Below are 13,242 nucleotides of genomic sequence, written 5' to 3'. Positions count from 1 at the left end.
CAGTGGGACCTGACTGACATTATCTAAATTAATGAATGATAAACTGCTATTGTATATTTTATACTACTCATCCAGTGATATCATGTTGTGAGATCATTGCATGCCTAAGCATGCCCTTTCTTACGCAATGATTTATGAGATTGTTTCCAAGTTATGTGGAAAATTAATAAAATGTTTGAGGTTATGTTGTGGCTTGTGGTTTTCAAAAAAAAAAACACAATCAGCAGGTTTTTATATCGATCCCACCAAGCATTATATGAGGAGACGAGCTACTTGTATGAATTTTTTCTTGTATGAGGCTGTAGTTCCATCTTAGTTAAAGTCAATCATTCATTTTATCCCTTAAAACTCATCTTTGATCATCAAAATGACTTTTTTAAAAATAAATATAAAGAAAAAATAATTTCTTCATACTTTAAATTAGCCTGAATGTATAACTCGACACCCTTGCTTCATTTAGTAAACGCGGGCTCATGAATATGCAAATTAGCCCCGCCTACACTCATTATTACCTGATCCACTCGCTCAGCTTTACTAAATGCAACACAGTGACAATATTGGTGTAATTCAGCCAAATATGTTTGAACCAGAAACTGATTCAGAAGAAGAAGAGGAAGAGCGAATTATGCAGGATCGTCTACAAGTCGATGTATCAGAATGGTAAGAGTTTTATGTATCGCTATCTATGACGTTGGTCACATAACGGTATTGATATGATTAGCCTTTGGCTTGATTGCATTATCAAACCACTAGTAGCCTAATAATGAGTTGCTAATGTTACACAAACCATGTTCCCTTTTGTCAGAGTCAGCTGCCTTATAGTAACCATCATCATTAGAAACGCTTTGAACAACATTATAGAAAGCCGGTGGAGAAAAGCCCCGGCCACACTTTGACAGGATTGGTTACATGTTTGTGACGGTTGAAAACAAGGGTGGGTTTAAACCGCATTTTTAAGACTGTCTTTCTTTGGTACACTGCAGGTTTAAAGATCAAATACTCATAATGTTGAATTTGCACATGATTTAAGTTGATGTTAAAACACCACATTTCAATCCTTTGCCCTTCAAGATGAAGCTTCCTCAGGGGAATTACCAATATGGTCACCAAGTGGACTGACTGAATTTAAAAGGACTCAAATTCACCTCAAAAAAATATAATGTTCCTCGTTAAGGTATGAAAACGTTATTTCTGAATGTTCTCAGAATTAAAAAAAAATTCTTGGTTATGTGAATGTTAAAGAATGTTTTCTCTAATTTGTCCTTTTGCAAATATTATGGGAATTAGATAGATAGACAGTTAGATAGATGGATAGATAGATAGATAGATAGATAGATAGATAGATAGATAGATAGATAGATAGATAGATAGATAGATAGATAGATAGATAGATAGATAGATAGATAGATAGATAGATAGATAGGATCTACACACATGTAACGCTAATGTACAAGTACAACTGGAGGCAACAAAAATATTGACAAAAGATGTATTTCAGATACACAATATCTAAATTGCACATGCTATAGGTCACTCTAAACCAGTCCATAATATAGGCTATGCACGGTGCAACGCCATTGTGAGGAGACACACTTACTTCACTATTTGGTTATTTCGACTATTATAAGGCTACTTTACAGGGTCAGACAGAACGAGCTGTTTGACAGTTTCGCTGGTATAAAATCAGTGATTTTCCATCGCGTTGATTCCGCCCATCTCTTCATCGAGGGGCTGGTCGTAGAGGTCCGATGCGTCACGTTTATTTGGGCCTTCTGCATGATCCCGCTGGCAGGGAAGCGCCCGAATTTTTCCTCCCTGCCTTAAAACGTCCTGCATATATTTATTACAAGTGTGGATCTTCGGGATAACAAGGTATCGAAGGGGAAAACGCGACGCAAAGTAGGTTAAAGCCCGCGAGGTGCGGCTGAGCCTCTTTTAACGCAATAGCTAACGTTACAGTTTTAGCGTGCTGGTAAACACACACTCGCATGGGGCTTTGCGTATCATTTGCATGCAGATCTGCAGACGCGTTATGAATTGTTGCAGATTACGTCTTTATTGCATGTGTTGTTTGTGATTCTCAGTAACGTAAATGTGGCGATTGCAGAAGGTCAGATTGAAAGAGGAGAGCATTAGCATCGCTGGCTAGCTCTGGCTGCATCGAGCAAAAGCTAGCTGAAGTTTTCTTTAACACAAACTGCGAATAAAAAAGCGAGGTGGTTTAACGACATGTCTTACGATATGGCTTTGCATATGGATCTCTGATATCCAAAGCGTGGCTTATATTCTGCACTGGCCAGATAATTAAAACCATCAAAGGGAATTCCGGATTTCTCCCATTTTTCTTTTTCTTTTAAGGCCAGCAGGCAGTCGGCTCTACAATTCGTGTATTTTAACTTCAGATTTACATTGTGTGTATTGCATGGCATGGTTATTTGTGTTGTATTAATAATGCATTTTAAACAATATATACATTTTTGTTGTTGGATCACATCAGTGTTATTCGTGTGATATAGGATATATATATATATATATATATGTGTGTATATATATCTATACTGTATGTGATTGGTGTAGTAAATACTGGTAAGGGCATGAGTCTTTTTCAGAATCATTATTAACAGTATTCAGGGTCTGTCAAATAAAAAATAGATGTATATGAATATATATATATATGTGTGTGTGTATTGTATATAAATATAATAACATACACACATAATATAAGCAAAAACAATTTTCTTAAATGCGATTAGTCGATCTTGACAGCACTTATATATATATATATATATATACACACATATATACATACATGCATACATACACACACACACACACACACACACACACTAATATAGTAATGAACGCAACGACAAACTATTTCAGTGTTAAGATTTCTTGTTAGGATTTTTTTCAGCAAAGTTTGCTTCGTACATTCAGTTCAACTGCATTAAAAAATGCAAATTGTATCATTCAACTGAACTGTGTTTACGCATTTTAAAGGCGTTCTGTTCTTCATCCATGCAATAAATGAATGAGCGTGGTTTTAGCTAATTTAATGGGATAGTTCACCCAAAAAGGACAATTTTATCATCATTAACTCACCCTAATGTTGTTCCAAACCTGAATTTCTTTCTTCTGTTGAACACAAAAAGAAGATATTTTAAAGAGTGTCAGAAACCAAAAAGTTTATGGGCTTTATTGACTTCCAAAGTATTTTTTTTTTTTTTGGAAAAAAATAGTCTGGTTACCAACATTATTTAATATATCTTATGTTGTGTTCAACAGAAGAAAGAAACTCATACAGATTTGGAACAATTTAATTATTTTTTTACGATTTTATTTCAAATTCACCTTGTTTGATAACCACTGATACAATGTGATTGTACTCAAAACTCATGTTATGATTTATAAAATTCTTATCCAGTAATTGGACAATGCATGGAAATAAATTTTTTGTGAGTCTTAAGTAATTCTTGCATGAATGAGCTGCTTTATGTACTGACGCACTGTTTTTTTCTCTCTCTCATGACAGGTATGCAAATGGAGACAGTTCTGTGTAGTTTCCAGGCGAAACATTTCAGACGTTCCCCTCGGATTGGTATTTAACATAAAAAAAAATCACCTTATTGAACCGTCACACAACGATGAACAAGTTCACCCAAAACTCCTCTACAAGCCCATTTTAGTATCATACATGACTTTTCCAATGAACTGACCATCACCTGTTGGAACGTTTTTGGTGCATTTTGGTGCAAGTGCTGATTCCTGAAAGCAGAATTCATACATGTACAGTGGAAGAATGACCGAAGCATGGCAACAGCAACATGCAGTGGCCGCTCCTCCCGTCGGGCATCCTCTTCTACAAGGGGCTGAGAATGCATTGGGCACGGCGGCTTATGGGTTAGTCCTACAAGCGGATCCTGCGTTACAACAGTCTCAACACGGCCAACATGCACAACAGCATCCGCCACCTCAACTACAGGTGGGCAGTGAAGGTGGCCACAAATGTGGCGCATGTGGCCATGATATTTCGCACTTGGCCAATCCTCACGAGCACCAATGCATGGTTAACCAGGACCGTTCTTTCCAATGCACACAGTGCATGAAGATCTTCAACCAAGCCACGGATCTCCTAGAGCATCAGTGTGTCCAGGTCGAGCAGAAGCCGTTTGTGTGCGGCGTGTGCAAAATGGGATTCTCGCTTCTCACCTCCCTGGCGCAACATCATAACGAACACAGCACTGGAAACAATCCAATGAAGTGCTCGATCTGTGAAAAAACATACCGGCCAGATTCCTCGTCTTCTAACCCTCAGCAACCTTCAACTGCGGAGACGTCCAGCGACGGAGCAGCCATGGGTTCCTCGTCCACGACGGCTTTTCAAGACTCGGATCGTCCTTATAAATGCTCCGTGTGCAATAAGGCGTTTCGCCATCTTTCCGAACTCTCGCGTCACGAAAGAGTGCACACGGGGGAGAAACCCTACAAGTGTGACACCTGTGATAAGACGTTCAGTCAGGCTTCTCATCTGGCACATCACCAGCGCACTCACAGCGCCGATCGCCCTTATAAATGCGCCGTTTGCGAGAAGACCTTCAAGCACAGGCAGCATCTCGTACGCCACATGTACGCTCACTCCGGCGAGCATCTTTTCAAGTGTAATCTATGCGAGCTTCATTTCAAGGAGTCATCCGAGCTGTTGCACCATCAGTGCCAGCCGGTCGGAGAACGACCGTTTCGATGCACCGCATGCGGGAAAAGCTTCAAACGCCCGTCGGATCTTCGGCAACACGAGCGCACGCACTCAGAAGAGCGGCCTTTCCAGTGTGAAGAGTGTCAGATGAGCTTTAAACAACAGTATGCGCTTGTGCGCCACCGTCGTACGCATAAAAACCCCGCCGATCGGCCTTTCAAGTGCAACCAATGCGACAAGGGTTTCCTTCAGCCTTCCCATTTGCTGTATCACCAGCATGTCCATGGGATCGAGAGTCTGTTTAAATGTGCAGCTTGCCAAAAGGGCTTCAGACAATCTGGAGAGCTTCTGAGGCACAAGTGCACCGAGTCGAACAACGGATCCAACGCCGTGGAGAAGCCCTACAAGTGCGACGTGTGCGGGAAGGGCTATAAAAAGTCCTCGACGCTACAACGTCACCAGAACTCGCACTGCACCGAAAAGCCGCTCAAGTGTTCGCTTTGTGGCAGACGCTTCCAATCCTCGTCTGATTTCGTGCAGCACCGATGCGACCCGGCTCGCGAGAAACCCATGAAGTGCGCCGACTGCGAGAGGCGCTTTAAATACTCGTCCGAGTTGCAGAGACATCGGAGAGTCCATACCGGAGAGAAACCCTTCAAGTGTCCCACGTGCGACAAAGGGTTTAAACAGCGCGAACACTTGGCGAAGCATGGCATCGTTCACTCACGTGAAGCCCAGTTCAAGTGTGTTTGGTGCGGAGAGTGTTTCGGAGAGCTTGGCGCCCTTCAGGAACACACAGTTCAACACACTGCAGAAGGAGGAGGTTATCCAGCGTCATCATGCATAGAGTAGTGACCGTCTGCTGTGAGCGAAAATACACGCAATAGCGATATTTCTTACATAAATATTGTACGTTTTACGTATCCCATTGCAGTACTTGTTAAAGTGTTAGTTCACCCAAAAATTAAAATCATTTACTCACCCTCAAGTCATCCTAGGTGTATATTACATTCTTCTTTCAGACGAATACAATCGGAGTTATATTAAAAAATGTCCTGGCTCTTCCAAGCTTTATAATGGCAGTAAATGGCCGTTTCTGTTTATAAGTCCATAAAAGTGCATCTATGCATGATACAAGTGCATCTATGCATGATAAAAGTGCATCTATCCATCATAAAAGTGGATCTATCCATGATACAAGTGCATCTATCCATGATAAAAGTGCATCTATCGATGATAAAAGTGCATCTATCCATCATAAAAGTGCATCTATCCATCATAAAAGTGCATCCATCCATGATAAAAGTGGATCTATCCATGATAAAAGTGCATCTATCCATCATAAAAGTGGATCCATCCATGATAAAAGTGCATCTATCCATGATAAAAGTGGATCCATCCATGATAAAAGTGGATCTATCCATGATAAAAGTGGATCTATCCATGATAAAAGTGCATCTATCGATGATAAAAGTGCATCTATCCATCATAAAAGTGCATCTATCCATGATAAAAGTGCATCTATCCATGATAAAAGTGCATCTATCCATCATAAAAGTGGATCCATCCATGATAAAAGTGGATCTATCCATGATAAAAGTGCATCTATCCATCATAAAAGTGGATCCATCCATGATAAAAGTGCATCTATCCATGATAAAAGTGGATCCATCCATGATAAAAGTGGATCTATCCATGATAAAAGTGGATCTATCCATGATAAAAGTGGATCTATCCATGATAAAAGTGGATCTATCCATGATAAAAGTGGATCTATCCATGATAAAAGTGGATCTATCCATCATAAAAGTGCATCTATCCATCATAAAAGTGCATCTATCCATCATAAAAGTGCATCTATCCATGATAAAAGTGCATCTATCCATCATAAAAGTGCATCTATCCATCATAAAAGTGCATCTATCCGTCATAAAAGTGCATCTATCTCTTGTATGATGAATAGATGCACTTTTATGATGGATAGATGCACTTTTATGCATTTTTATGATGGATAGATGCACTTTTATGGACTTCAAAACAGAAACATTCACTGCCATTATAAAGATTGGAAGAGCCAGGACATTTATTAATATAACCCTGATTGTATTCGTCTGAAAGAAGAAAGTCATATACATCTAGGATGACTCGAGGGCGAGTACATCATGGGCTAATTTTCATTTTTGGGTGAACTAACCCTTTAAAGTCTTGATGTACCTCTGTGTTAGAGATTGGCAACATCGCATCTACTCTACAAGACTTTGCCTCATGTCCCGGCCGCTCTGACGAACAGAAGCGAACACGTAAATGGGCTCAACTCATAAATAAGCTTGTAAAAAAAGAACAATTTTGTCTCATGTGCAACTCATTATACTTAAGACTGGTGTTTCCAACAGAGAAATGTTGTCGTTTGAGTATCTAAAACCCAGTACATCTAGTAATCCGAGAGGAGAATGTCAGTGACCTGCTTTTCCACAATGACTTCAATTGGTACGCCGTGCGATTGACAGCAACTAGATGTTTCTGTTTCTTTTTAATTATTTGGCCTTGTAACTTTCAAATTAACTGCCTTCCTTCCAGTGCTCTCCATATCATGCTTCCATGAACTTGAACACTGTGTGGCCATCTGGACATTATACAGTAGTGATTGTATGTATTCGTAATGTATAACTCCCATCACCTAACCCATGATGTAACAGGGTATATGTATGCATGATTAGCCTAAATAATTTATACAGTTTGTTGTAATCTGTCATGCTAACTTGTAGGCAAATGACTACACACAAAAAAAAAACACATATTAGCCATTCTTTTTCTCTTGTGCATTTCTAATCATCTCTAATACGTTTGCAAGCAGTTACATTTACAGTAGCACAAAGATTTACAGTTAATTATTAACTGCCAGGCAACTGAGAAAAACAATGAAGCATTTTTGTTTGCGGATTGCAAACATATGGTGTTGCGCTAGCTAAACAATGCTGTAGAATTTGTAAAGTTATATATATATACATGGATGTTTTGTATCGCTTCGACATGAGTACAGTGCTAGGATTTAGTATCTGTTTGTGTTTCTTCATACTGTAGACTGTGTGTATGTGATTGTTTCCTCTTTTGAGGATACGTTGTTGTTTTTGTTTTAGTGGATTATTCTTTTGCCACAGACAACTTGTACAGTTTCTCTGCCACGGATTCTTTGTTTGCTTTCTGCTTTAGAAACAATATGCCATAAATCAGTTAGCATTTTATTTTGTGCTTGCCTAATTGGATCAGTTGACAATAGAACCTGTTTTTTTTATTAAACCGCAGAGAAAAATGCAGATTTGGATTACAATGCAGGCAATCAGCAGCTTTTGTAATTGAATCATTTGAAACAAATTCAAGTGTACAAATACAGGTAATAAGTATCCAACACAGTATTAAGTAGTAGTCAAGTAGTAAAAACCTCCTACGATGCAGTGTCTAAATAGTAATTAAATCCATATTAATAATGATACATTGTATGATCCTAACAGCTTGAATGTAAACATTGCAAACATTTATTTTTCCCTTTCGATGCCTCTGAAAGCCTTATTAACGTTAATGGCTTATGTGTCAGTATTGTTTGTTCTGTTACTCTTATTTTCATGTGCATTATTAAATGCAGAGACTGAATGTTGTCATTGCTTGTGAAGCAATATTCTTGATGTTGAATCGAATAATTTATTTCTTTTTTGTATTTGAGCAAAAACAGGTTTTTCCACCATCTAGCACCTCCTGTATGTCCCTTTAAACGTCTGTGTTTCTAGATAAGGTAGTGAAGAGACTCGAGTTGTAAATATGCCATAATGTGTTGTTCCCCCCCCCCATTATCACAAAAGTGTGGCATGTCATAACTTCAAGGCATTTACAAATTAAATGTTTGTAAACATAGATAACCCGTTGTAATTATTTGTGAACCTAATGGTGAAATGACTACAGGCCATGTAACATTGATTTAAAAGTGAGCAATATAGTAGGAATAATAATTCAGCTTAATTTTTAATATACTCATGTTTTTTTTTTTTTACTGAAACAATTACATGGTACTTTAATATTTGTTATTGTTACACCAATATGATGTTTTTTTCCTCCCAAAATATAATCGAAACGTTCTTAGTAATATAATAGGTCCAACTCTGTATACGACATGCAGTATAGGTATTATAACTAGTGTAATGTGGCATTTGGTGTGTTAGTGCGACTTAGTGCTGTCAAATTGATTAATTGTTATTAATTGCGTCTAACATAAAAGTTTGTTCACATATGTGTGTGTATGTATATATAATATGTATGTATATGTCTATAGATGTTTGTGTATATACAGAGTATTAAAATATATATGTATGTATATGTGTGTACATAACGTTGTATGCATATATATACCGGTATATATATATATATATAAATATAAACTTATGTTAGATGTGATTAATTGCGATTAATCATTTTGACGACACTACTTACAATCAATACAAACAAATTATAGAACGAAAATATAATTGTTAAAGCAAAGTTTAGAATTCCACATTTTAAACATTCAGTTATGAATATAAAGCGACCTATGAAAGCGACACAGGCAGCTACAATTCGGGGGCTTTTATTTTGAAACAGGCACCGGAAGTCCACAGTATTTCCGGTGACTCCATCTAAGAAGCGATAGCAAAATTCGCCAGGAGTGTTGCTATTCTAGGGATGATATCCGCCTACCTGTCAGCGGATCCCTCGATCACTTACTGGGTGTAATTGCTGGATCAATGGGAGGAATTAAAACTCTCACTTTGAAGATTAATCGGAAATCTGGAGACGCGCGTGTCGAAATGGTAGTGGCCAATTAAAGCCATCCATCGATATCGCTAGCTTAGCGCCGTTATTCAGAGGGAACGGTTTTAAAGTGAAGCTGCTGAACCGCTGTAATGAATATTATAATAAACAGTGATGATCAAACGTTGTTCGCACTCCAAGATAATCGATCAATTCGGCTGCTTCACGTTGTTTATGTTCCGTTTAACCGCATAGCTACATTCGGTGGGCTCGACAGGTATTGTTTTTAATTGTATTTAACGTTACAAACGGATATATCTGATTAGACTGGTCATGAAATCCTTACTATAGTTTTTTTTAATAAACTGGCGGTCCATCAGAAAACAAACTGGTTTCTGCACCGTTTCGGACGCTCTCTGCTTTTTGCTTTGGCTTTTAGTGGCGCGAGCGTCAGCGCGAGGTCATGCGCGCCGCCGCTGAGCAGCTGTCAATCACAATTGCTCGCGAGAGATCGCATTGAAGCGGCTTGCTACAGTGTTTTAGGGTACCATAATACTTTCTGCAGTGTTTCACGACTGAGACGGTCGACTTGCGGTCGTTTGGAGAGTCTCGTAGTTGTAGGTGGAGGGAAGAAGGCGTATCGACTGGCCAAGCCCGCCATGCCCGGTCCGGTGAGCAGTAAAGCACGGGTGTATGCTGATGCCAACACTGTGAAGAGCAAGGAATACTGGGACTATGAAGCACATGTGCCTAGCTGGAGGTACAGAGATGATAGTGTGAATGCAATTTTGGAAAAAGTTAGGGATGCTGCACGATATATCTGTATCGGTCGATATAAGTTCATCGTTATCGACCCGATAAAATTGGGCCGATGTATTAAAGCCGATAAATAATTAAGCTAACACACTTCAGATGTTCAACACGATGGTTTTGAATTGCTTTAAATATGACTGGAATCACTTCAAAAAAGGACAATAGAGGAAAGTGCAACGTGCAGCGCAAGTCTGTCATATCGGTTATATAAAAACCATGATGAGAACATTATAATTGTGTGCTTGGGACATGGCTTTTAATGGTGAGACTTTTATTTTTGTACTCAGGCTTTCTAAAGTTAAATCAAAATTTGGTTTTAGATTTATCCGCCAATATATCGGTTATCAAATCTAAAGAATTATCCGTTATCGGTATAGGCCAAAATGTTCATATCAGAGCATCCCTAAAAGTACAGTGGTGTTACTATTGCATGGTACTTGATTGGCTACCATGTTCGTGAACCATAGTACATGGTTTTTCAAAGATATTACCAAAGCCAGGGCTGTAGCTTGAATGTATTTAGTCAGTATTCTTGATATCAAGAATTAAATTTCTAGTAAAATCTATAATTCTTGATATCTGTAATTGTATTTTCACTAGTTAAATGTCACCATAGGCTGTCATTTAAATTCAATTGTTGATAATTGATTTCTTACTAGTTGAAATTACAATTTCACATTTCAGAAATATAATTCTTACTAGTAAATATCTTTAGGTGGTTTAACTTTACTAGTTAATATTTGATTTCTTACTAGTTGAAATTACAATTTCACATTTCAGAAATATAATTCTTACTAGAAAAATCTTTAGGTGGTTTAAATAATTACGTGGTTACTAGTGAAAATGTCAGTTCTTTATATTAACGATTGAATTGCTACTAGGAAAAATGTTCATTTTTGATATCAATAATTTCATTTGTCACTAGTCAAATTACCCTCCTAATTATTGATATCAGAAATAACAATTGTAACATGTTGAAATACATTTACAGATATCAAAAGAATTGACATTTCAACTGAAAGTTGAGTTGTTGATATCAGGAATTTATATTTTTACTTTTAACAAAGTAATTATTCATATCAATAATGATTTTTACCTGTAAGAATTGTATTTCTGATATGTGAATGAAACTGGAATTTGAACTAGTAAGAATGAAATCAATTCTTGATATCAACAATTGAATTTGATTGACATTTAACTAGTGAAAATACAATTAGAGATTTCAAGAATTATAGTTTTACTAGTTGAAATTTTAGCGAGTGAAAATTGAATTGTTGATATTAATCCTGGGAATGATTAAAAGTAAAACGGCTTGCCATACCCTCGCTATGATATGTCTGAAACGCTCTGGTACCATGTCAAAAAAACATGGTTCAATGTCGACAAAAACATGAATGTTGTTCATCATATGTCAAAAAGTCATGGTTGTTACCCCACAGTACTTGTTTAAAATGTTTTCATGTTTGTGTAAGTCATTTTGCACAGTTTTATTGATATCTTGCATGCTCTGATTCAGCAATCAGGATGACTACCAGCTCGTACGGAAGCTCGGAAGAGGCAAATACAGTGAGGTGTTTGAGGCCATCAACATCAACAGCAACGACAGAGTAGTTGTTAAAATACTGAAGGTAAGAACACCTGCTCTCTCATCATGTGACTGTCTGAACATCAGGAAGAAGCAAAGAGATAGTTCACCCAAAAATAAACGTTTTGTTATCATTTACTCACCCTCATGTTGTTCCAAACACATTCATCTATTGAAAGTTTGTGTAATTAACACGCATGCATAGAGAGCACATTAAATATGGTAAACAGAAAGGCAAATGACATTTGTTTTTGTGGGGCAAACATGCATAGCTGAGTTTACCCTATTTAAAGGGATACTCCACCAGTTTTTCTTATTAAACTATGTTATTCCCTTAACTAAGACGAGTTGATACATACCTCTCTCGTCTCAGTGCGTGCACTATATCGCTCTGTATTGCCGCAAAACTATGTTAGCACTTAGCTTAGCCCATGCATTAAATATGGGCCTAGCAGAGAAGCGACCAAACACTTCCACGTTTTCCCTATGTAAACACAGTTACTCGAGTAGTGTAACTTGACCTGGGCTGGTGACACAAAATAAACCGTTGCGCTTTTCTAAGCGTTTAAAATTGATGACTATATTGTATGGCGGAATACCATAACAAGTGCTTTTGAGCAGTTCGACTTGGCGCAATAATATCTTCACTAGTGAAAAGTCCTCTTACCGGCTCCCGCTTCCTCTCCCCCTCCCTCTGACATTTCCGTCAATACAACCAACGTGACATGCGCCGGTAGTAGTAGTTCGAGCGGAGTTGACGAAGTAACAGGTTGTTGGAAGCTAGTTAGCATTCTAAACAGCACAGGCTCTCAATTTCGGTCGGCATCTGTTCGCAACAGTCACACTTGCACCACCAATTGCTGTTTGCCCGTGGTCTTTCGCCAGCTCCGGTCTGTTCTGGATCATATCTTTCTTTCCTCTCACGGTCCATAAGAGCTAATTCCTCCTCCGTGTACTCGGGTTCAAACAGATATGGCTCTGGGTCTTCTACAAATAAGTCATAATCATCTACAAAGTCCGCCATTGCAAATGATCTGCAGTTTGCTAATAGCACAGGTAGTAAAAGCCACGTTGGTTGTATTGACGGAAATGTCAGAGGGAGGGGGAGAGGAAGCGGGAGCCGGTAAGAGGACTTTTCACTAGTGAAGATATTATTGCGCCAAGTCGAACTGCTCAAAAGCACTTGTTATGGTATTCCGCCATACAATATAGTCATCAATTTTAAACGCTTAGAAAAGCGCAACGGTTTATTTTGTGTCACCAGCCCAGGTCAAGTTACACTACTCGAGTAACTGTGTTTACATAGGGAAAACGTGGAAGTGTTTGGTCGCTTCTCTGCTTGGCCCATATTTAATGCATGGGCTAAGCTAAGTGC

The 13,242-nt window shown here is 38.3% G+C and overlaps 2 protein-coding genes across 3 annotated transcripts in view; both read left to right on the top strand.

Moving 5' to 3' along the window:
- Positions 1-1,634: 1,634 nt before the first annotated feature.
- Positions 1,635-5,658, top strand: LOC130100340 (zinc finger protein 319). The gene is made up of 2 exons (XM_056265769.1): positions 1,635-1,899; positions 3,533-5,658. The coding sequence occupies exon 2, from the start codon at positions 3,785-3,787 to the stop codon at positions 5,543-5,545; it is 1,761 nt and encodes a 586-aa protein (XP_056121744.1). The 5' UTR covers positions 1,635-1,899; positions 3,533-3,784; the 3' UTR covers positions 5,546-5,658.
- A 4,138-nt stretch (positions 5,659-9,796) lies between these two features.
- Positions 9,797-13,242, top strand: part of csnk2a2a (casein kinase 2, alpha prime polypeptide a) — a 39,498-nt gene continuing 36,052 nt past the window's right edge. The window contains exons 1-2 of one of the 2 annotated variants that reach the window (XM_056265721.1): positions 9,797-10,229; positions 11,799-11,910. In XM_056265721.1, the coding sequence (XP_056121696.1) occupies positions 10,129-10,229; positions 11,799-11,910 (213 nt within the window). In that variant the 5' untranslated portion in view covers positions 9,797-10,128. The remainder of the gene's footprint in view (positions 10,230-11,798; positions 11,911-13,242) is intronic. The other variant, XM_056265720.1, reaches the window with a different exon arrangement.

Source organism: Rhinichthys klamathensis, unplaced genomic scaffold, assembly GCF_029890125.1.
Source record: "Rhinichthys klamathensis goyatoka isolate OS25496 unplaced genomic scaffold, OSU_Roscu_1.1 h1tg000240l_1, whole genome shotgun sequence".
Classification (NCBI taxonomy): Eukaryota; Metazoa; Chordata; class Actinopteri; order Cypriniformes; family Leuciscidae; genus Rhinichthys; species Rhinichthys klamathensis.
Note: the sequence above shows the minus strand (reverse complement) of the source record. Positions and strands in the feature narration are given on the sequence as shown.